At 52.3% G+C, this 17,051-nt stretch overlaps 2 protein-coding genes across 2 annotated transcripts in view; one reads left to right on the forward strand and one right to left on the reverse strand.

Moving 5' to 3' along the window:
* The window catches only part of LOC111747536 (adenylate kinase isoenzyme 1-like), a 10,566-nt gene extending 5,916 nt beyond the window's left edge, over window positions 1–4,650 (forward strand). Inside the window, 2 exon segments of the mRNA XM_023538601.1 lie at window positions 4,305–4,372; window positions 4,374–4,650. Of these exon segments, the coding sequence (XP_023394369.1) occupies window positions 4,305–4,372; window positions 4,374–4,650 (345 nt within the window).
* Window positions 4,651–8,113: 3,463 nt separating this feature from the next.
* KHSRP (KH-type splicing regulatory protein) lies at window positions 8,114–15,809 on the reverse strand. Its single transcript, XM_023538555.1, has 18 exons — window positions 15,713–15,809; window positions 15,027–15,065; window positions 14,645–14,684; window positions 13,731–13,780; window positions 13,376–13,447; window positions 12,445–12,502; window positions 12,025–12,199; window positions 11,737–11,835; window positions 11,272–11,370; window positions 11,057–11,159; window positions 10,301–10,401; window positions 10,062–10,206; window positions 9,825–9,985; window positions 9,627–9,736; window positions 9,144–9,232; window positions 8,847–9,047; window positions 8,670–8,747; window positions 8,114–8,391 (listed from the first exon to the last, which is right to left on the reverse strand). Exons 4-18 carry the CDS (start codon window positions 13,771–13,773, stop codon window positions 8,114–8,116), a joined length of 1,812 nt encoding a protein of 603 aa, XP_023394323.1. The 5' UTR covers window positions 13,774–13,780; window positions 14,645–14,684; window positions 15,027–15,065; window positions 15,713–15,809.
* Between the last annotated feature and the right edge of the window lie 1,242 nt (window positions 15,810–17,051).

A 17,051-nucleotide genomic window follows, 5' to 3' on the forward strand; every position in this document is an offset into this window, starting at 1 on the left:
TTTCTTTTATGGTCATGTTTTTCCACATAGATTAGCTGGAATTCTTCCCTAAAGAAATTTCCTTCCTCACTGAGGGCTACTTGGTTATCCTGAAATGCAGTTCCTACCAGGTGGGATAAATGTGTCACTCCTTCTCTTTCTCTTTAATGGCCAATTTTCAGACCAAGGAGTTGGTGTCCTAGTTACCTCCAATGGTGACAATGAGGTTCATTATTTTGTATTCCTTTGTTCTATTATCATTTTGAACTCATGGGTCCTCCTTTATTTATGTCTGTTATAAATGTGTGTCAATCGAGTACCGTCTTTTTTTTTGTTGGTGGTGCTCAAGTTGTCACATCTTTGGCCAAGAGGGACCCTTTCACACTGTCGCTTGTGTTCTTTTTGACAAAGGATGAAAGTTATTTTAAAATTGCTTTCTGACACAAGACTTCTCGCCCCCATCTTTCGCATTTTCTGCCCAGTCCTGGAACCGGCCGTCTCTCCAACGAGCTCTTTTCCAGTGGTGTCCAATCTGGGTGTCAGAGGGACTCACGGCACTGGGTTGTCATGGTTTCTAGGCTTTTCCAGGAGACAGAGGAAACACACGCTTTTGAAAGGAAAAAAATAATCAGAAGTCCATACCGATATTTCTGCCTCACAATCGGCATCAGCGTTTCCACTCTTACCTCTTTCCTTAAAAATTTGGGTTCCTAAAGCCATTAACGTACTCACTTGCATAATCCCACTAGATGCAAAACAGCTTCCGAATGATATACCAACATCAATGACCCAGGATAAAACCACCGAAGGACGTTTAATGTTTCTCTGCAGCTATGGTTTTCCTTTTATCTTACTATGGACGTGCTATAAAATACTGAGTTGCCTGAGAAAACTTTCTATGTAGTTGCGGCATTGACACACAGTTGGGTACGTTCATCTCAGTTTGATTTTTGATATTTAGGGATTGCCACGTGAAAAGGTATGTTCGGAGTGAGCGTGTTTCCACTCGTCCCTGTCCGCCCCCCACCCCAAATGTGCCCCCCACCTCCCAATGGTTTTTGGTTTTCCTTCTGGGGTTTCTTTCTGCAAATATAAAGGTTTGTGGGGGGGGCATGTCCCTCCTGCTCACACAAAAACTGACATTCTATACATACTTGTCTTCACTTTTTAACTTTATAATAAACTCTGATGACCTCGTATCAGCATCGAGGTGTTCCACGTTACTTTTTACAATTAGTATTCCACTGGGTGGCAACGCCACTGTTTATTCAGCTGCTCTCCCATGGACGTGGAGTTGTTGGACAACTTAATAACAGACTGACAATAAGGTGTTTGCAATCCTCCGCCAGTACAAACTAACCTTTGCATGCCATTTCACAGTTTTGCTAATATCTTTAGGATAAGTTCTTAGGAGTGAGTTGCTGGATTTAAGAGATGCGTAGATCATTCTGCTACGTATCACCTCACTCTTCATTCCACAGTGCCACCAGCAATGGGTAAAAATGCCCATTTCCACACAGCCACACCAAGGATGCTGCCAACCATCTGGATGTCTGTCAGCCTGAGGTGTGAAACGGTATTTTGGCATCACTCACTCTTACCGAGGTTGAGCATCTTTTCCGAAGTGTAAGGTTCATTTCTTCTGTGTCCTCTTCTCTCTTTTGCTTTTTTCCCCCTAACAGATTGTTGGTCTTCTTGATTTCCAGGAACTCTTTACATATGTTAAGGTTATCAGCCCTTTGTGATATGGTTGCAAAGATTTCCCCATTCCCAATTTGTCAGTTATCTTTTGACTGCTTTATTCTTTTGCCATGCAAAAGTTTAAAACTTTTCATCAAATTCCAACATCTTGTTATTTCTTCTTGATTTTGAGGTTCCGCCCCTCCCCCACCCCAATTCTAGGTTTATAAGGGAATTCTCCCATGGTTTACTTAGTACCTGGGTGATCTTATTTCTTACATTTGTATCTCTGATCCATTTGGAACTTATCCTCGTTTTTAGAGGTAAGGCTTCAGTTTGATCTTTTTCCAAACTGTGATCCAGTTGTCCCACCATCATTTGGTTAAAAGTCTCTCCTTTCTCCACTGATTTGAGATGCCGTTCTAGCCACATACCAGCTTTCCAAATTCACTTGAGTCTATTTCTGTTCCAGGGGTCTGTCTGTCCTCTTTGTGCACAGCTGTTTTAGTTATGGCAGCTTATTAGGTTTTACTATCTGGTAGGGTTGAAAGCCTCCTCCCCGACCCCAACCACCCATTACTTTCCTTTGCCCAGGTTCTCCCCACCATTCCTGCTTGTTTTTGTACGTGAATGTTAGAAGCAACCCAATTAAAAAAAAAAAAATCACATTTGGGTCACATTAAAATCATCAGCTAATTTAAAAACTCTCCGCTCCTTTATACTGCTGAGTCTTTCTATCCAAGAACATCATCTCTTCCTTTTGTTCCAAGTCTCCTTTGAGTCACCTGGGAATGTTTTATTCAAGTTTTCTTTAAAGATTTTTCTTAAGACTTCGCACAATTTTAGAAAAAATTCGCCTATTTTTCATCTTTTATTTTTGTTGTTGTAAATAGGGCCTTCTTTTCTAACTGGTGACTTTGTGTACAAGTTGGCTTTGACTTCTGTATGTTAATGCTACATTCTGTTACTTTATCAAATTCTCTTAAGTCTATGCTACTTTGTTGATTTTGAGTTTTCTAGAAATAGAATCACATCATCTGCAGACGTGGCTTTACCTACTTTCCAATTTCAGATTTCTCAAATCGCTTTCTCTCACTGCCTTGGTGAATCCTGTCATACCTTACCAAGTCACAGTGGCAAGAGTGGGCAACTTTGCCTTGTCCCCGACTTTAGTGGGAAAGCGAGTTTCCATTACGTAATTAATACACTGGCTGAGGATAATTTTATCAATTCCTTTTTTTAAAAGTCCAGAACGCACGCTGAATTTTCAACGGCCTTTTCTGTGTTTATGAGGATAATCGTGACTTTTTGATATTAATAAATTGTATCGAACCATCCTTGCTTTCCTGGAATGAATCCCACTTGGTTGAGATTGTTTTTAAATGTGCTGTCGGATTCCATTTTACAAGCAAAATCTGGAGGAACTAAGAGGTGGAGCTTCCAGTGGGTAGCCGTCGTGAGCTGGGACGGTCTCCCTGAGCCGGGCCAGTCAGGGAGAACAACCAGTGGAGTGGGCAGTGACGAGCTGGACGAGTGAAGACTCCTTAACCCATTCCCTGTTTGCTCTGCGAATGCTTGCCAGCATTTGCAGCTGCAGCGCTTACCCCGAGATAACTCGTAGATTACGGTCCTGACCTCGCGCCCAAAGTTTGGCACGAAATATCTCGCTTTCATTATCATTTTTCACATAACTGTAGTATATCGATAGCCTTTGGAAACAAATGGCATCATTCTGTTTATAGCATTGTTTTTAGTAGTGGTATTTCCACTTACAAAACATAGTAGTTCTCAATCGCTGAAAATGTCAAATCCTAGAAAATGTAGCGTCCTGACGTGATGTTAACATCGTTCTCAATTGTCAGCCGAAGAGTCATTTGACGAATCCAATGTATGCACACATTTCTGTCACGTTAGGATCAGAGACAAGTTCTGTGTCTTAGAATGACTCCAAGAACAGTTTTTGTATTTTATTTTCATGTTGAAAACCGGTCATATTTGTTTCAGCCTCAAAGAGTGTGTTTATGTAAAATGATCACTGGCAGTGAGCTGCACTTTTTTTTTTTCTAAACGGGATATGGGTTAAACCTATTTTAAAAAGCCTATTTCAATGAAATGCCCATTAACGAGGACTAGTTAGGTAAATTACGGTACATCCATACAGCAGAGTACCACACAGCAGTTACAAAGAATCAAGGATCTCCTAACGTGCCTGGATGGAATCATTTCCAGTAATACAGTGAATAAAAATCAAGGGCAAATATGTGTTTTCACCGTTTGTATATAAAAAAGGAAAAATATCAGAACAGGACTTATTTCTACATCGTACGACTTAAAAACAGCTCCAAGAAGGAGACACAAGAAACAGAACACTCGGTCGCCTCCAGGACGGGCGAGACTGGGCGCTGACAGCCAGGGGCTCTTCACTCGTTCCTGTTGTTGGCTGGCTGGCTTGAGCTCTGCTGATATCCTACTAATCCAAAAATAAATGTTAAGGCGAAAACTTGGAACCAGAAAAATAAAAAGGACCCAGGGGGCCCCGTTATTCTTCACCGGCCCATACAATCCTGGATTCCTGATCTCGGGGGGTGCACAGGGCCCGCCGAGCCCAGCCTCTTTCTCACTCGGCCCCTTTCCTGGGTGCCTAGGTGGGCTGGGCCCCCAACGTCGTCATCCTGTTTGACTGCTCTATGGAGACGATGGTCAGGAGAGCATTGGTGGGGCCAAGAGGAGCCCTGGGCAGACTGCGAGCCGGCCGTTCACTAGCGCCCACAGACACACGACAGCCTGTGCGAGCCCGTCCTGACCTCTACCAGCAGAGGGTCCTGCCCCGAGACGCGAGTGTGCCCGGCTGGCTGCTCCCCGCCCTGGCCCCCAGGGGAGCACAGCTCCAGCTTCAACAGCACCGGTGGCACTGTGGCACGGCCTCTCGGGGCCGGTGACCCACCGTGGGTGCCGGGGACTTCCATCCTCTCCGCTAGGCAGTTCCGGTGAAGGCTGTGGCCTCCCAGCTGTGACGCCTAAGACCTAACGGCAGTGACTGGCTCCCACACTGCAAAATTAAACACTTAGACCATAGCTATAAAACGTAAGATCACGACAGCTGGCCGACCACAGCGCAACTCCGATCCAGCCATACAGATGCTCAAGGTGGCAAGCAGGGATCGCAATTTTCGAAGTGACTCACGTCATCCGTGGTCACAAAGATAGGGAACTCTGGTGATGTTCCCACCCCCGACTGACGGTGGAACGTGAGATGAGGCTACAGAGAGGCACAGCAGCGCCTGTGGACGAGCTCTGACCAGGGAGGACACGACGGGAGGCCCCCTCCCTGCGGGACACGTGCCAGGCTCGGCCTGGCCTTTGCTGACTACACCCCTCCTCCCTCACTGCCCCGCAGCTCCGGACGCTGCCCGGCTTCAGAGGCCATGAGTGGTTTCCCCATGCTGAGGCGGAGGTCAACCCCGCTGTGACTCAGAACCAACCCCGCTTGCTCCCCCTCCTCTAGATCTTGGCAGAAGCAGCTCCAGAAAACATTTTTGCTAAGTGCTGCTCTGTCGTCGAAAGCCTGCAGTAGACAGGAGGGGCTGGGGGCCGACTGCCCGCACAGAGCTCAAAAGGGGTGCAGCACCTGTGGAGTAAGGCGTCTGGGGAGCCCAGGGCTCTAAGCTGACTGCTCACACGTCCCTAGAGCGACATGTCCCTTCCTGGCCCACAGTGCCACAAGGTGGGCTGACTGGGGCTGCCAATGAACACTCCATTAGGGGCAGGTTCCTAACGAAGGTGCGAGGTCGCAGGGCTGTGGGAAGCCCCACCTAGAAATGGCACCGTTGCGGGCTCCCACTCAGTGCTGCCATTGCAGCCCGTGGGCCTGGGCATCCGGACTCTCAATGCAAAACCCAACTTAAGCATTGCTATTCAACCGTAATTCTAAAAGGAACACTCCCGCCATGCAGTATGCCTCAAGATGACCCCTCAGTCCACTCTCCCATCTCCTGTCCTCATCCTTCAGAGGCCACGGCTTGTCGCCCAGCACCGCAACTGGCAGCATTTCTTTGAATAGGGCAGGTCTGCACCATGGGGCTAACGAGCTAGGCCACACAGCTAGGCGCGCAGTGAGGCCGGCCCAGCTCCCGCGAGACAGCTCCACCGTGTGGCAGGCTGCATCCATAGGAACGCCCGTCCTCAGGGATCATCCCAGCTTCCCTGCTCCCCAAGTTCCCAGAGGGAAGAGCCTGGTGGGGGGAGACTGCACCTCGGGGACGTGGCCTGCCCCTCCCTGCTAGGCAAAACCAGAGGGCCGGTACCCCACTCTCCCTGCAAGGCAAAACCAGAGGGCCAGTACCCCACTCTCATTGGTCAAGCTTCGCTCCTCTACAAACACAACTGCGGCCAGCACGCAGTTTTAGACAAAAAGCACTTTATTTAACCAAAAAAAAAAAAACCAAAAAAAACGAGGTGTTATAGGAAAGCACAACGCACCTGCAGAAAACTATTTTCTCTTATAATTGTTTTCTTAAAAAAAAAAAAAGAAAAAACACAACACAAAGCTTGTAATTTCCAATCACCGTTATCAGGCTTTTACATCTATGAAGAACACATCTGTTTCAAAACTCTGGGGGAGGGGACAGAGACAGAGACGGCACCCGGCAGACGTGGGGAGGTTTTGTTATCATTTATTTGTGAAGTTAAAAACGAGCGATAAAAAGTAAAAACTGCCATACAATTTTTTTTTTTGTTTTGTTCTCAATTTGTTTCAGTTTCAATGTCCTCTTGAACAGATGAAACACGACAGACCAGTCCTGGGGGGGGGGGGGGGGGCGCGGGAAGGGCGAGGGAAGCCGAGCTAGGGCGGAAGGAGGAGCGAGAGGAGGAGCAGAGAGGCCAGGGGCTGGGGGCGGGGGGGGGGCGGGGCGGTTTGTCCTGCAATATCAACACCTGGTCCAAGGAATGTTCCAACTCTAACTAAAAAAAAGAAATAGCAAGAGTGACTTTTTTTCCTTTTTAAAAGTTTATTTTAAAAACATGAAGAGGGCCAAGGATGGCAGGGAGAAAATGAATTGCTTTCCCCTGAAAGAAGCAGTTTCAGAAAGACTGGGGCGGGGGGGCGGGCATAGAGATTTATATATATATCTATATAATTTTATAGGTTGTTTTGCTTTTTGTGTTTTTTTATTTAAAAAAAACTTTTTTTTTGGCAGAGATTTAGTTCTCGCTATCTTCTATGGCTGGCTCAACATGAAGGATCCCAATTTTGAAAGAAAAAAGCATGTGAGACACACAGAATGAGCGAGAGTGAGAGAGCCAGGCACTGACCTCCGAGCCACTCACAGAGAGGGCCCCCCGCCCCCCATGGTAGCCACCGCTCTCACCAAATGGAAAAACAACCGAAAAACAAAATAAAGCCCCCAAACGAAACAAAATGGAAAAATAATAATAAAAGAATTTTCACAGATGAAGAAGTTCACATTCATTCGATTCATTGAGCCTGCGGAGAGGGAAGAGATAGGAATCGGTCACTACGGGGAGGGGAGGCGGGGGCGGGAGACTGGGGGACAGTGGCGAGGAGGGGGCCAGGAAGCCCCTCTCCTGAGCCGGTGCCTAGCAAGATGTGTCTGTAACTGTCTAGTCAAGTGCTCCTGGGACACGGCTCAAGCCAGACTGGCTCCTTGGTGGAAGAGGAGGAGAAAAGACACAGAGGCGAGGGAGAGAGAAGCAGGGCCGAGAGCGTGAGCGAGCGGGAGGGAGGGAGCGCAGAGCAGAGGAGAGCAGAGGGCGTTCGGGGTCTGGAGGGAGGAGGCGGGCGGCTCCCGGCGCATCACAACATGAACAATCTCAGAGATCACGGTGTCCCCACAACACCCCTGTGAGGTAGGTTGGAAGGTGGCAGCGATCATCATGCCCACTTCACAGACAAGACCGGGACACACGGTTGGGCGCCGGAGCAGAGGCCGAGCCCAGGCGGAGCAGGTGGCGGGGGGCCCCAGGGCCGGTCCCCTTGGCAGGCTCTCCGAGTCCCCACCGGAGCCGGGGCGGCCCCGCACTGGGGCCGCCTGCAACACACACACAGTCACTTGGGCACCGGGGGGGTGGGCGGGGGCGGGGGCAGACCGTGGGTTTAAAAATAAAAAATAGAACAAAAACCAAAAAAGTAATGCAGAGAGGGGAAAAATTATCCGTTTTCTTCCCAAGTGGCCAGATTTCGAGTGAGTTAGCAGCCAGGATGGTGACCAACGTGTCGGCGGCCGGCCTGTCCCCACCCCCAGGACTACCCACCAGTTCAACAGTTCCACCTTTTATCTGTCTCGCGCTCTCCCCAGCATCACGACAGCGTTACACAGGAACAAGCGGGCCGGCGGAGGGAGGCCTCTTCTTTAACCTCTGGACCCAGCGCACACTTCCCCCAGCTCGTGGGGACTCCCGGAGACCTCCGGCCACATGGCCCCCGCTGCAGGCATCAAGGACACACCCCGCAGGGGAAGGGATTTCCGGCGCTACCCACTAAGGCAGGATGGACGGTGGCCGGGGGTTGGAAGGAAAAAGGAGGAGGAGGAGGGTGGCAATTCCCACTTGCCTGCTGCTGTCCCTGCTGTGTGGGTGGAGGCTGGGGGCCGCCAGGACCTGGAGTCTGTCCGTAGTAAGCGGCTTGCTGTCTGTAATATTCGGCCCAAGCAGCGCTGTAGTCTGGCTGGGAGCCTGGGGGCGCTCCCGGACCCCCTCCAGTGGCCACTTGAGCTGTGGGGAAAGAGAGAGTGAGTGTGGCTGGGCACAAGAACGGACCTGGCCCTGCCCTGCCCCAGGCCCCACCGCCTCAGCTGCTTAAAAATAAAGAAGCATAGTCGACATACAACATTACATCCACTTCGGCAAACAACAGCTATTTACCATTTATATTTCTTACGGTGTGATCACACTGAGTCTGGTCACCACCTGTCCCCGTACAAAGCTACCGGGCTGATGCCACATCCCCGTGTGCACAATACTTCCCACGGATCCCCCTCTGTCCAGCTCACCCTGCTTCTTGTAGTACTCCTCCCAGGCCTTTGTGTAGTCCTGCTGCGGAGGGGCGCCAGGCTGCTGGGGCTGCTGGCCTGCAGGACACAAGCCCCAAAAGGTTAGAGGACAGCACGGGGACCGGGTCGCACTCCCGCCCCTCTGCCTCGCGCCCCCGAGGCGGCTGGCACACTCACCGATCTTCTTGTAATACTCTTCCCAGGCTTTCGTGTAGTCTGACTGGCCAGTGGGCGGGGGCTGAGGGGGCTCGCCCTGTGCGGGCGGGGCCGCGGGGGCAGGGGCGGGGCCGGGCACCGGGCCTGGGGGCTGCTGGTAGTAGTGTGAGTAGTAGGCGGCCCAGGCTGCGTTCGGGTCTGCGGCAGCTGCGGCGGCTTTATCTGTAGGAGGAGGGCAGCTGCAGGATGAGGGGGCGACAGAAAGCCAGCCCCATACCCAGACGACCAGCTGCCCCTCCAGTGGGCAGCCTTACTTACTTGGGTCATGAGGAGCAGGCGGCTGCCACTGGGGGTAGGTATTGCCCCAGCCCTGGGGTGGGTACTGGTGAGGAGGGGGTCCCCCAGCACTGCAGGATGAGAAAGGGGACACTCATGAGCCGGGGCCACTCGAGGGGGCAGGGAAGGCTGGCGGGAAGGGGGCGCAGGCCAGGTGGAAGCGTGAGATGACTGACAAGGTGGAGGACCCAGGCTGGTAGACCTTGCTTGGAAAGCAAAGTCCCCAAAGCTCAACACGCATGGGTTTATGTATGGAGTGGGGAACAAGGTCGACACCTACGGTATCTTGTGAAAAATGGGGTCTGTAAAACGGAGGGCTGGGCTGGACTGAGTTTGGGTGCCCGAACAGCGCTTCTGAAAGGTGGGCCTGGACCTCTTGTTGGTAATGGCAGTGACAATGGAGCTTGTCACTCTTCTTGCCAGCAATAACGACCCGTGTGTCCCAAAGCTAAGAGAAATACTCACTGAGGGGGAGCCCCTGGCGGCCCCTGATTGAAGGGCCCGGGATTGAAGGGCCCCATGGGGCCAGCTGGGCCTGGTCCCCCCGGGCCTGGTCCAACTGGGCAGAGGGGACCCTGGAAGGAGGAGAATGGGACAAGGTCAGTGAAAGGGGAGCCGAGCCAGGAGCCAGGCCCTGGTCTCCAGAACCCTCCCTGAGCGCACCTCGATCTTCTCTTCGATGAGCTGCTTGGCGTGGTCGATCTGCTGGGGCGAGCCCCGGATGACGAACAGTTTGAAGTTGGGGTCCCCGTTGGGTGGCAGCTGCCTGGAGATCTCTACAAAGGCGCCTGTCTGCTGGTTTATGGCTTTCACGTTCTCGCCACCTGCAGTGCACACAGGCAGTGAAGGGCGGGCGGGCGGGAGTGGGTGAGGGATGAAACACAGGGGAGGCCTACTCACCTCGGCCGATGACCAGCCCACACTTGTGCGTGGGGATGGAGAAGGTCATCTCCCCGCCAGGAGGGCCCCAGTTGCCTTGGCCCCTGCCTCGGCCTCGGCCCCCAGGAGGCATGCCAGGACCCCCCGGAGGGCCTGGGGGACCACTCTGCAAGACAAGGAGGAGGTAGAGAATGCATGCAGGAAGCCGGGCCGGTCCCGTCTGCTCCCACTGGCCTCCTCGCCTGGCCTGTGCCACCTACCCGGAGGCTCTGGAGGAGGTCGTTGATAATCCGTGCTGCGTGCTCGCACCGGTCTGGGGGCCCCATTATGTGAGCTATCTTCTCAGGACCTGTCCCATCGTCTGAGGCCAGCAAACAGAGCAAAGACATACATTTAAAAGAAAAGCGTTAACTCCAAATCACTACCTCGAGGCGCTATGGCAAGCTGGGTGTCTGAAACACCTCAGACTCTGTGTCTCTCGCCGCACTCCGTGTATTCAGGAGTGAGGAAAGAGGCAGCGAGTCCACGTCCCCGAAAAAGGAAAACTCAACAACTGGGCGGAGCTGTGGCTGAGGCTTCTTTCTACAACTGGAACCCTCAGAAATACTGATGCTTCTGTAGAACTAAGAATAAATCTCTGAAAAGCAACAGAACGGTCTCCACAGACCTACCCGCAGAGGTTCTCCGGGCCTAGTAGGAGTCCTGAGCTGGGGTACTGATCTGACTCAGCCCAGAATACCCAGGCTGCCTTGCTGAGTGAGCTCACCGGTAGGGGAGAGGAAAGGGGTAGATTCGATAGGAGGAAAACATGCTCTTTGGACCTGGAAAGTCTGCCTATCACCAACTTTTTCATGAGCTGTCCCAAGAGGAGGGAGACAAAGTCTAGGAATAACAACGCACCACGAAGAGGCTCAGCAAGCTAACCACGGTGCCCAACTGCCCAAAATGGACCCTACCCTCAAGGTGATCTTAAAAGGACAAGACTGGCCGATACAACCCCATGGCTTGGCCCTGACCTTGTTTAAACTGGATTCGCACGCCAGCATCATTCTGGATCTTCTTGATCATCTCTCCGCTCCGGCCAATAACCACACCGACAGAATGCCTAGGCACTGGGACCTGAGGGTGGGAGAGAGGCGGAGGATCAGCTGGGTTCCAGCCCTGGCCATGAGGAGCATCCCCACCCACACCTCATGGCCCTCCTTCCTGGGGAGAAGGCTTGCACACTCACATCGATGCCCCCGCCAATCCGGGATCCATACTCGTTCCGGTCCCCAAAGCCGCCCTGGTCACGTTCCCGGAGAATATCCATCACCATCTCACAGGCTTGCTGCAAACACACGGGGGCATGGTGCACACAGCAAGCGCTGCTGCCCAACCGCACCCACTAACTAGCCTCCTGCCAACCGCAGAGTCATGGGCCTAAGCAAGGACTGACACACAGGGACTGAACCCATCACGTCACCCTGAGCAGCGAGCACGGCCAGCACCCCCGTTTTCCAGGTTAGAAAACAGGTGCAGCGTCTGGACCACGTTTACGCAGGAACGCTGGGAAGGGGTTCGGCACGAGACGACGCATCCTGGACTGACCTCACGGCCAGCGTTCTCGAACCTCTCCACTCTCATGTGAATCACCGGCCCACCCACCAGGCTCCTGCTTCTCCAAACCCCACCACCCCCCGCAGGGTGCGCTCACTTGCACTTTGTAAGGATCCCCAATGATGCGAAGGGGTTTGTCCACATTCGTATTCTGGGAACCATCTTGAATTAGTATCATCTTCACTCCAGCTCGTTCCTTTAAAACCAACGCTGACTGTCAGTGTGGGGCTTTCAAAGACCCTTCTGGGGACTAGTGTACTCGGGGTGGGGGTTCCACGATGAGAAAGCACATGAGACTGGAAAAGCCGCTGAGCTTGTTCCGAGGAAGGCACAGAAGGGAAACTTCCTGGGTGGGAGGAGCCTTCTGTCCCCACCCACCCCTCACCTGCAGCTGCTTAATGGTCTCCCCGCCCTTGCCAATGACCAGGCCGGCCTTCCCCGCGGGGATCATGATCTCCTGCACCGTGCCATTCTGGCCCCCATTGGCGTTGTCGTGGAACTGTCCCGGGGGACCCCCACGACCCCGAGAGACGATGTCATCCAGCATCATCTTCGCTTTCCTGGGAAGGGGAAGAACATGGTGCCATCACCCGAAAAGGGTACTGCCTTGGCACATGCCCCCACCCACACATCAAAGGGAAGGAGGTGACTCAAAGACGTGTGTCTGACGGAACACGAGGAACAAAGCAGAGTCTCTGGGGCTGGGGTGCAAGGACACAGTGTAGGAGTCACCCCCAACTTTCAAAGGGATGGAACGGGCTTCTACCTGGTCCCACCACAATGACAGGCTCAACCAGGCACTTACTGAACAGATTCTGGGGCTCCTGTCAAGGACACACTGCGCTCAGGGAGGCCACCACTGTCTGGAAAGGAGAGGAGATAGGGTCAATGCATTCCTGGGTCTGTGGCCCCCGAACAGCTCTGCAGTGGAGATGAGAAAGCTTCCAGAACAATCAAAAGCCACTTCTGCCACCTCTAGCAGCAGCCTGACAAATCAATTTACCTCCCCTAAGCAGCTGGGAGGCTGTTCTATGCAAGGCCAAGGTCAGAAAGCTTAAGTCCTATGATGTACACTTGAAAATTACATAACTGTATTAACCAATGTTACTCCAATAAACTTAATTAAAAAAAGAAAGCTAAAATCCAATAAGGGAGTCAGAGCTTTTAGAGAATAAGATGAGGTGGAAGGAGAGGCAGACTCTAGAAGGTCCAAACTGTGGGCCACTCCTGCCAGCAGTAACGATCACATGTGCACCCTGCAGTCAACTAACTCCACCCCGCGAGAACAAGCCCTCGGAAACGCCAGCAAAGCGGGCACCTGCACGCGAGCGAGCAGAACTGCGGTTAAAACTCAGACCTGACCGCAACGTTATCCTTCCTCACCCGCCTCCCGTACTCCTGCTCGCTTTCCACTAGGGGTGGAGTTTAGGTGGCAACTTAATGTAATGGTTCGCAGCAAGTCAGGAACGAGGCCCTGTGTTCGAGTCTAGACCTTCTCCCTCAGCCCTCCCCACAACAGTGTACGAAAGAAAATGGAAGCTGCAGCCCCACCTGGAGGAGCTGGACTGGTGGAGACAGTACACTGAACACGGCACTCAGTAAACCAACGATAAAGCAAGCGAACACCAGCCCGCCCCACATCCGCCCAGGCGAGGCAGAGGTTAGGAGGGTACCGAAGCGCAGAAAGCCCAGCCCCAGGCCAGCCCCCACCCGGCACCAATCTGGCTCACTCGTACCTGGAGAGATCTGGACTTTGCAGCCTGAATCCTGCTGGATTTTGTTAATCTGTTCGCCTCCTCTGCCAATGACTTAGGTGGAGACAGAAAGAAAAAAGCAGAAATTGATGGAAGGAACCAGCACTGAGGAGACTGGGTGGAGGGGATCCCCAGCCCTGCTGATGGTGGTGGCGGTGGGGGGAACAGTAGCCATGTCGAGAGCTTTACTGTGCTCCCCGCCCAGAGGGAACAGGTGAGAGCAGAATATGGGAAGCCCTTTCAGACCAAAGGCTTCTGGGCTGGCAGGGGCTCCCAAGACACTGTCCCCAAGAGGGGGAGATAATGAGTGCTCCCGACCACAGTGACCCACACTCACTCAGTCCCACCATGCCGTCTGGGACCCTGTACTCCTCTGTCATTGAAGTCCTGCCAAGAGACAACGAACGTCAGTCTCAAAAGGGGAAGCGGCAGAGGAGGGAAGGAAAAGTCGGAGGGTGTCCCTGGAGAAAAGGCCCCTCGATGCTTCTGGCTTCTGACTCCGCTTCTTACGATGGGACCAAGACACCACGAGCCTGAGCAGAATCTAACGGCACAGGGCTGGGGCTCCCTCTTCCCACAGCAGGTCACTCCACCTCTTGAGGCCTCAGTCTCCCCGCCTGGGCCATGAGGTGCTTGTTCCGGGGCAGCGTGGCCCTCGGAGAGAGAGAGAGCACTTGGACACCTTCCTAACACTCTGATAAAGTCATTCTATGTCTGTTGACATTTAAAAAAATTATCTCTTTTTTACTTCATTTCCCTAACATTTTTATTGTATTTTATGAAACTTCTGGCTCATTGCATAAAAAAAAAACAACAACATGGTCCTTCACAAAGGACTCTTGTCAGATTCACGGAAGTCATTCTATGGGGGCAAAAATGTGAGAAAGACCCACCCCCCCCCACCCGCTCCACCAGCTCTCAGCAACATGCATTTGCAGAAAACAGATGAGAAAACCAGCCTTTTCTAGGAAGACAGGTGTCTGCACTTCCGAGTGTCCCGCCCCAACGGAGGAAGCACCAGGGCGCAGGGACCACCCTTCTGTCCTTAAAGCTAACTGCCACAATGCTCTCCTCCCTCCAGCCCTGCACACAGGAACATACAGGATGAAGGTAGAGGTTTCTGCATCTTGGGCCACTCTGGTGAACCAATCCTAAACAGCGCGGCCCCCAGAGCCAGCTCTCCAAAGTCAGCAGGACAGACCGCAGACAGCTGACAGACAAGGAAAACGTGTTCTCCAAATCACGACTTACCTGGGAGGAGGATGGATGGGTCCAAGTTGAGAACTGATGGCTGCAGAGAGAAAACCCGAAGGAAAGATTGGCCTGGCTCCTCTCCGGGCCCCGGAACGCTACTGGCCCCAGGTGCTCTTGCCCACATGGGGGTGGCGAGCACCACTATTGCAGTCTGAACCCTCCTGAGCACTCGAGCACAACGGACCCTCCTCACAAGAGCACAGGCACTGGGTGTTTCTGCCTCAATTCCCGGGGCTCTCGGAACCCTAAAGCTCATGGACCACAGGAGATGAACACCTAGAGCCTCCCTAAAGGACGGGTGTGCTCAGTGCTCCTAGCTCCCGACTCCTAACAACCTCAAGACCCTGGAGCTGCCCTCTGCCTGCCCCAATAGACTTACAGTCTCCCTGAGAAGCCAGTTTCTTGCTCTCCGGTTGGTCTGTGAAAGACAGAGGATGTCAGATGCAGCGCCCTCCCACCCACAGCTGCCTCAAATCTGATGTTTGTACCACATGTCCTGGCAAATGATCTCCCCTTCTCCCACCCCCCAACATCAGAGCTGAGACAGGAGAGTAGCAGAGACAAACCCCAGAGGGGGACCAGACTTCATTAATCCCGCCACCAGCATTCAGTGTAAAAAAGCCCTTTATAACGGGAAACAATAATGGTGGCCCCCAAGTCCTTCCAGCTTAAGACCAGACCTGTCTTGGGTGGGAGAGTCTCAGTTGAAAAGTCAGCTGGCCACCCAGTTGATCATTTTGGCTAATGTGGGTAATGCCACATGCCACAGGGTCAGCCACATTTTAGTTAGGTGGGGCCTCAATAAAGGTGCCAGCGTTTCCCCAGCCTACCAGAAGGGGAGGAATGATCTTGAGCGCTTACAGCCTGGGCCTAGCCACAGTCAACCTGCCTTGCTCTCAGCCACCTGATACTTCAGGATGGCGGCCCAACAAAAAGAACGAACAAAGCTGGAATTGCTGAGGTTTTAAAAGTCCGAACAGCAGGGCCCCCGCCCCACTTTGAACCACATTCAAACAAAGGCACCTCACTCTCTGCCCCCAGCCCTTCCTCCCAGCAAGTAGTTACCTCCATCTTCCAACTGCCTCTTTTGGCCCCCAAAACCAAAATCAGGAGTGCTGTTATTCACTGTTGTAGCAGCGTCGCCTCCAATTTTGGCTGCGATCTAGAAAATTGCAAGGATAAAAGAATTATCACCAAAAAACAAACCTGCATGGTGCTCAGATCGACTTCTCAGAACCTCTCTGGTTCTCCAGTCATGCTGTCTGGCTTGGGAGTGGCTTCCCCCTACTTTAGGGAAGAGCCTGTTGGTTCAGACATTCTAGGAGTTTTACCTGAAGTCTCAGTTCAACAGTTATCCGGGAATTCCAAAACTCCCTTTCTCGATGGGATTTGGGCCTAAACTGTGGCCAGACTAACTCACACTGATTTGTTCTATGGTAAAAGGAACAGAAGGGTAAAAGGTGAAAGGACTCTCTGTGCCACGGAGGGTCCCCATGTCCCCTCCATAAGGGAGGGCTGCAGAGAACCAGAAAGTGAGACTGCAGCCCAGTTCTGGTGCCTAAAAAACTAAAAGCACAACTTTCCTTTATCTCCCTCAACCTCAGAATCTTTGCATTTGAAGAACAAATCTAGGGAAGGTTTTGCTTCAAGACTTCTGAGATCTTCATTTGACCAAAAAAAAAACAAACAAAAAAAAAACCCCTTTGGAACACGTTACAATTTAGCCATACGAAGAACAACTTCAAGTAAATCCCAATCCAACAAACTCAACACCAGTCATGTTTGTGGAATTATTACAAGTCTCTCAAAGAAACACAAACCAAGAGCTAAGGATCTATCTTGACGTTTCTCTCAATTTTTTAACACTTTGAGCCAAAGCTCTTGGGCTGCCCAGATGGGGCCTTATTCAACCCCAACAGATACTACCAACTCCCCCAGTTATAGCTGCTTCTCAGGACAGTACAGTGGGCAAGCAGATCAAGGGCACATCAGAACACTATCCCCCTCCACAGGTGAGAAAGGTGAGAAAGCCAGACCACGCAGGGCGGGGACAAGGCCTACCTAACGGACCTCCCACCCTGCCCTGGAGGCATTGGGAGAAACCCGGTCGGCCGGAGTTTGCTTCCCGAAAGGGCGGCAAAATCCTCATGGTCTATGAGCCTCTTTCCCTCTAACCCCTGGGGAGGATACAAATGAAAGTGGGGAGGTAAGTCCCATCAGCATGTGACACCTTCATGTTGTCATCGAGACTCAAAACACTGGTGGGACCTTCCCGGCTTTCCCCCAAAGAGACAAACCATGTTTTGAAGCCACCGGAAGCATCAAGGCGGCCCCTATGCCCACCTTCCCCAATTCGCCTAAGTGCCTAGCCGCTCTGGAGGAAGGACTTTTTTCCCCCAAGATC

The sequence above is a fragment of the Pteropus vampyrus genome, unplaced genomic scaffold (genome assembly GCF_000151845.1).
Source record: "Pteropus vampyrus isolate Shadow unplaced genomic scaffold, Pvam_2.0 Scaffold226, whole genome shotgun sequence".
NCBI lineage: Eukaryota > Metazoa > Chordata > Mammalia > Chiroptera > Pteropodidae > Pteropus > Pteropus vampyrus.

Coding starts and splice junctions, on each gene's coding strand:
- KHSRP (XM_023538555.1), bottom strand. CDS start 13,773: ATGACAGAGGAGTACAGGGTCCCAGACGGCATGGTGGGACTGA. Junction 10,402..11,056: donor GCGAATCCAGTTTAAACAAG/GTCAGGGCCAAG, acceptor TGCTGGCCTCAG/ACGATGGGACAGGTCCTGAG. Junction 9,048..9,143: donor GCCTGCTCCTCATGACCCAA/GTAAGTAAGGCT, acceptor CTCCTCCTACAG/ATAAAGCCGCCGCAGCTGCC.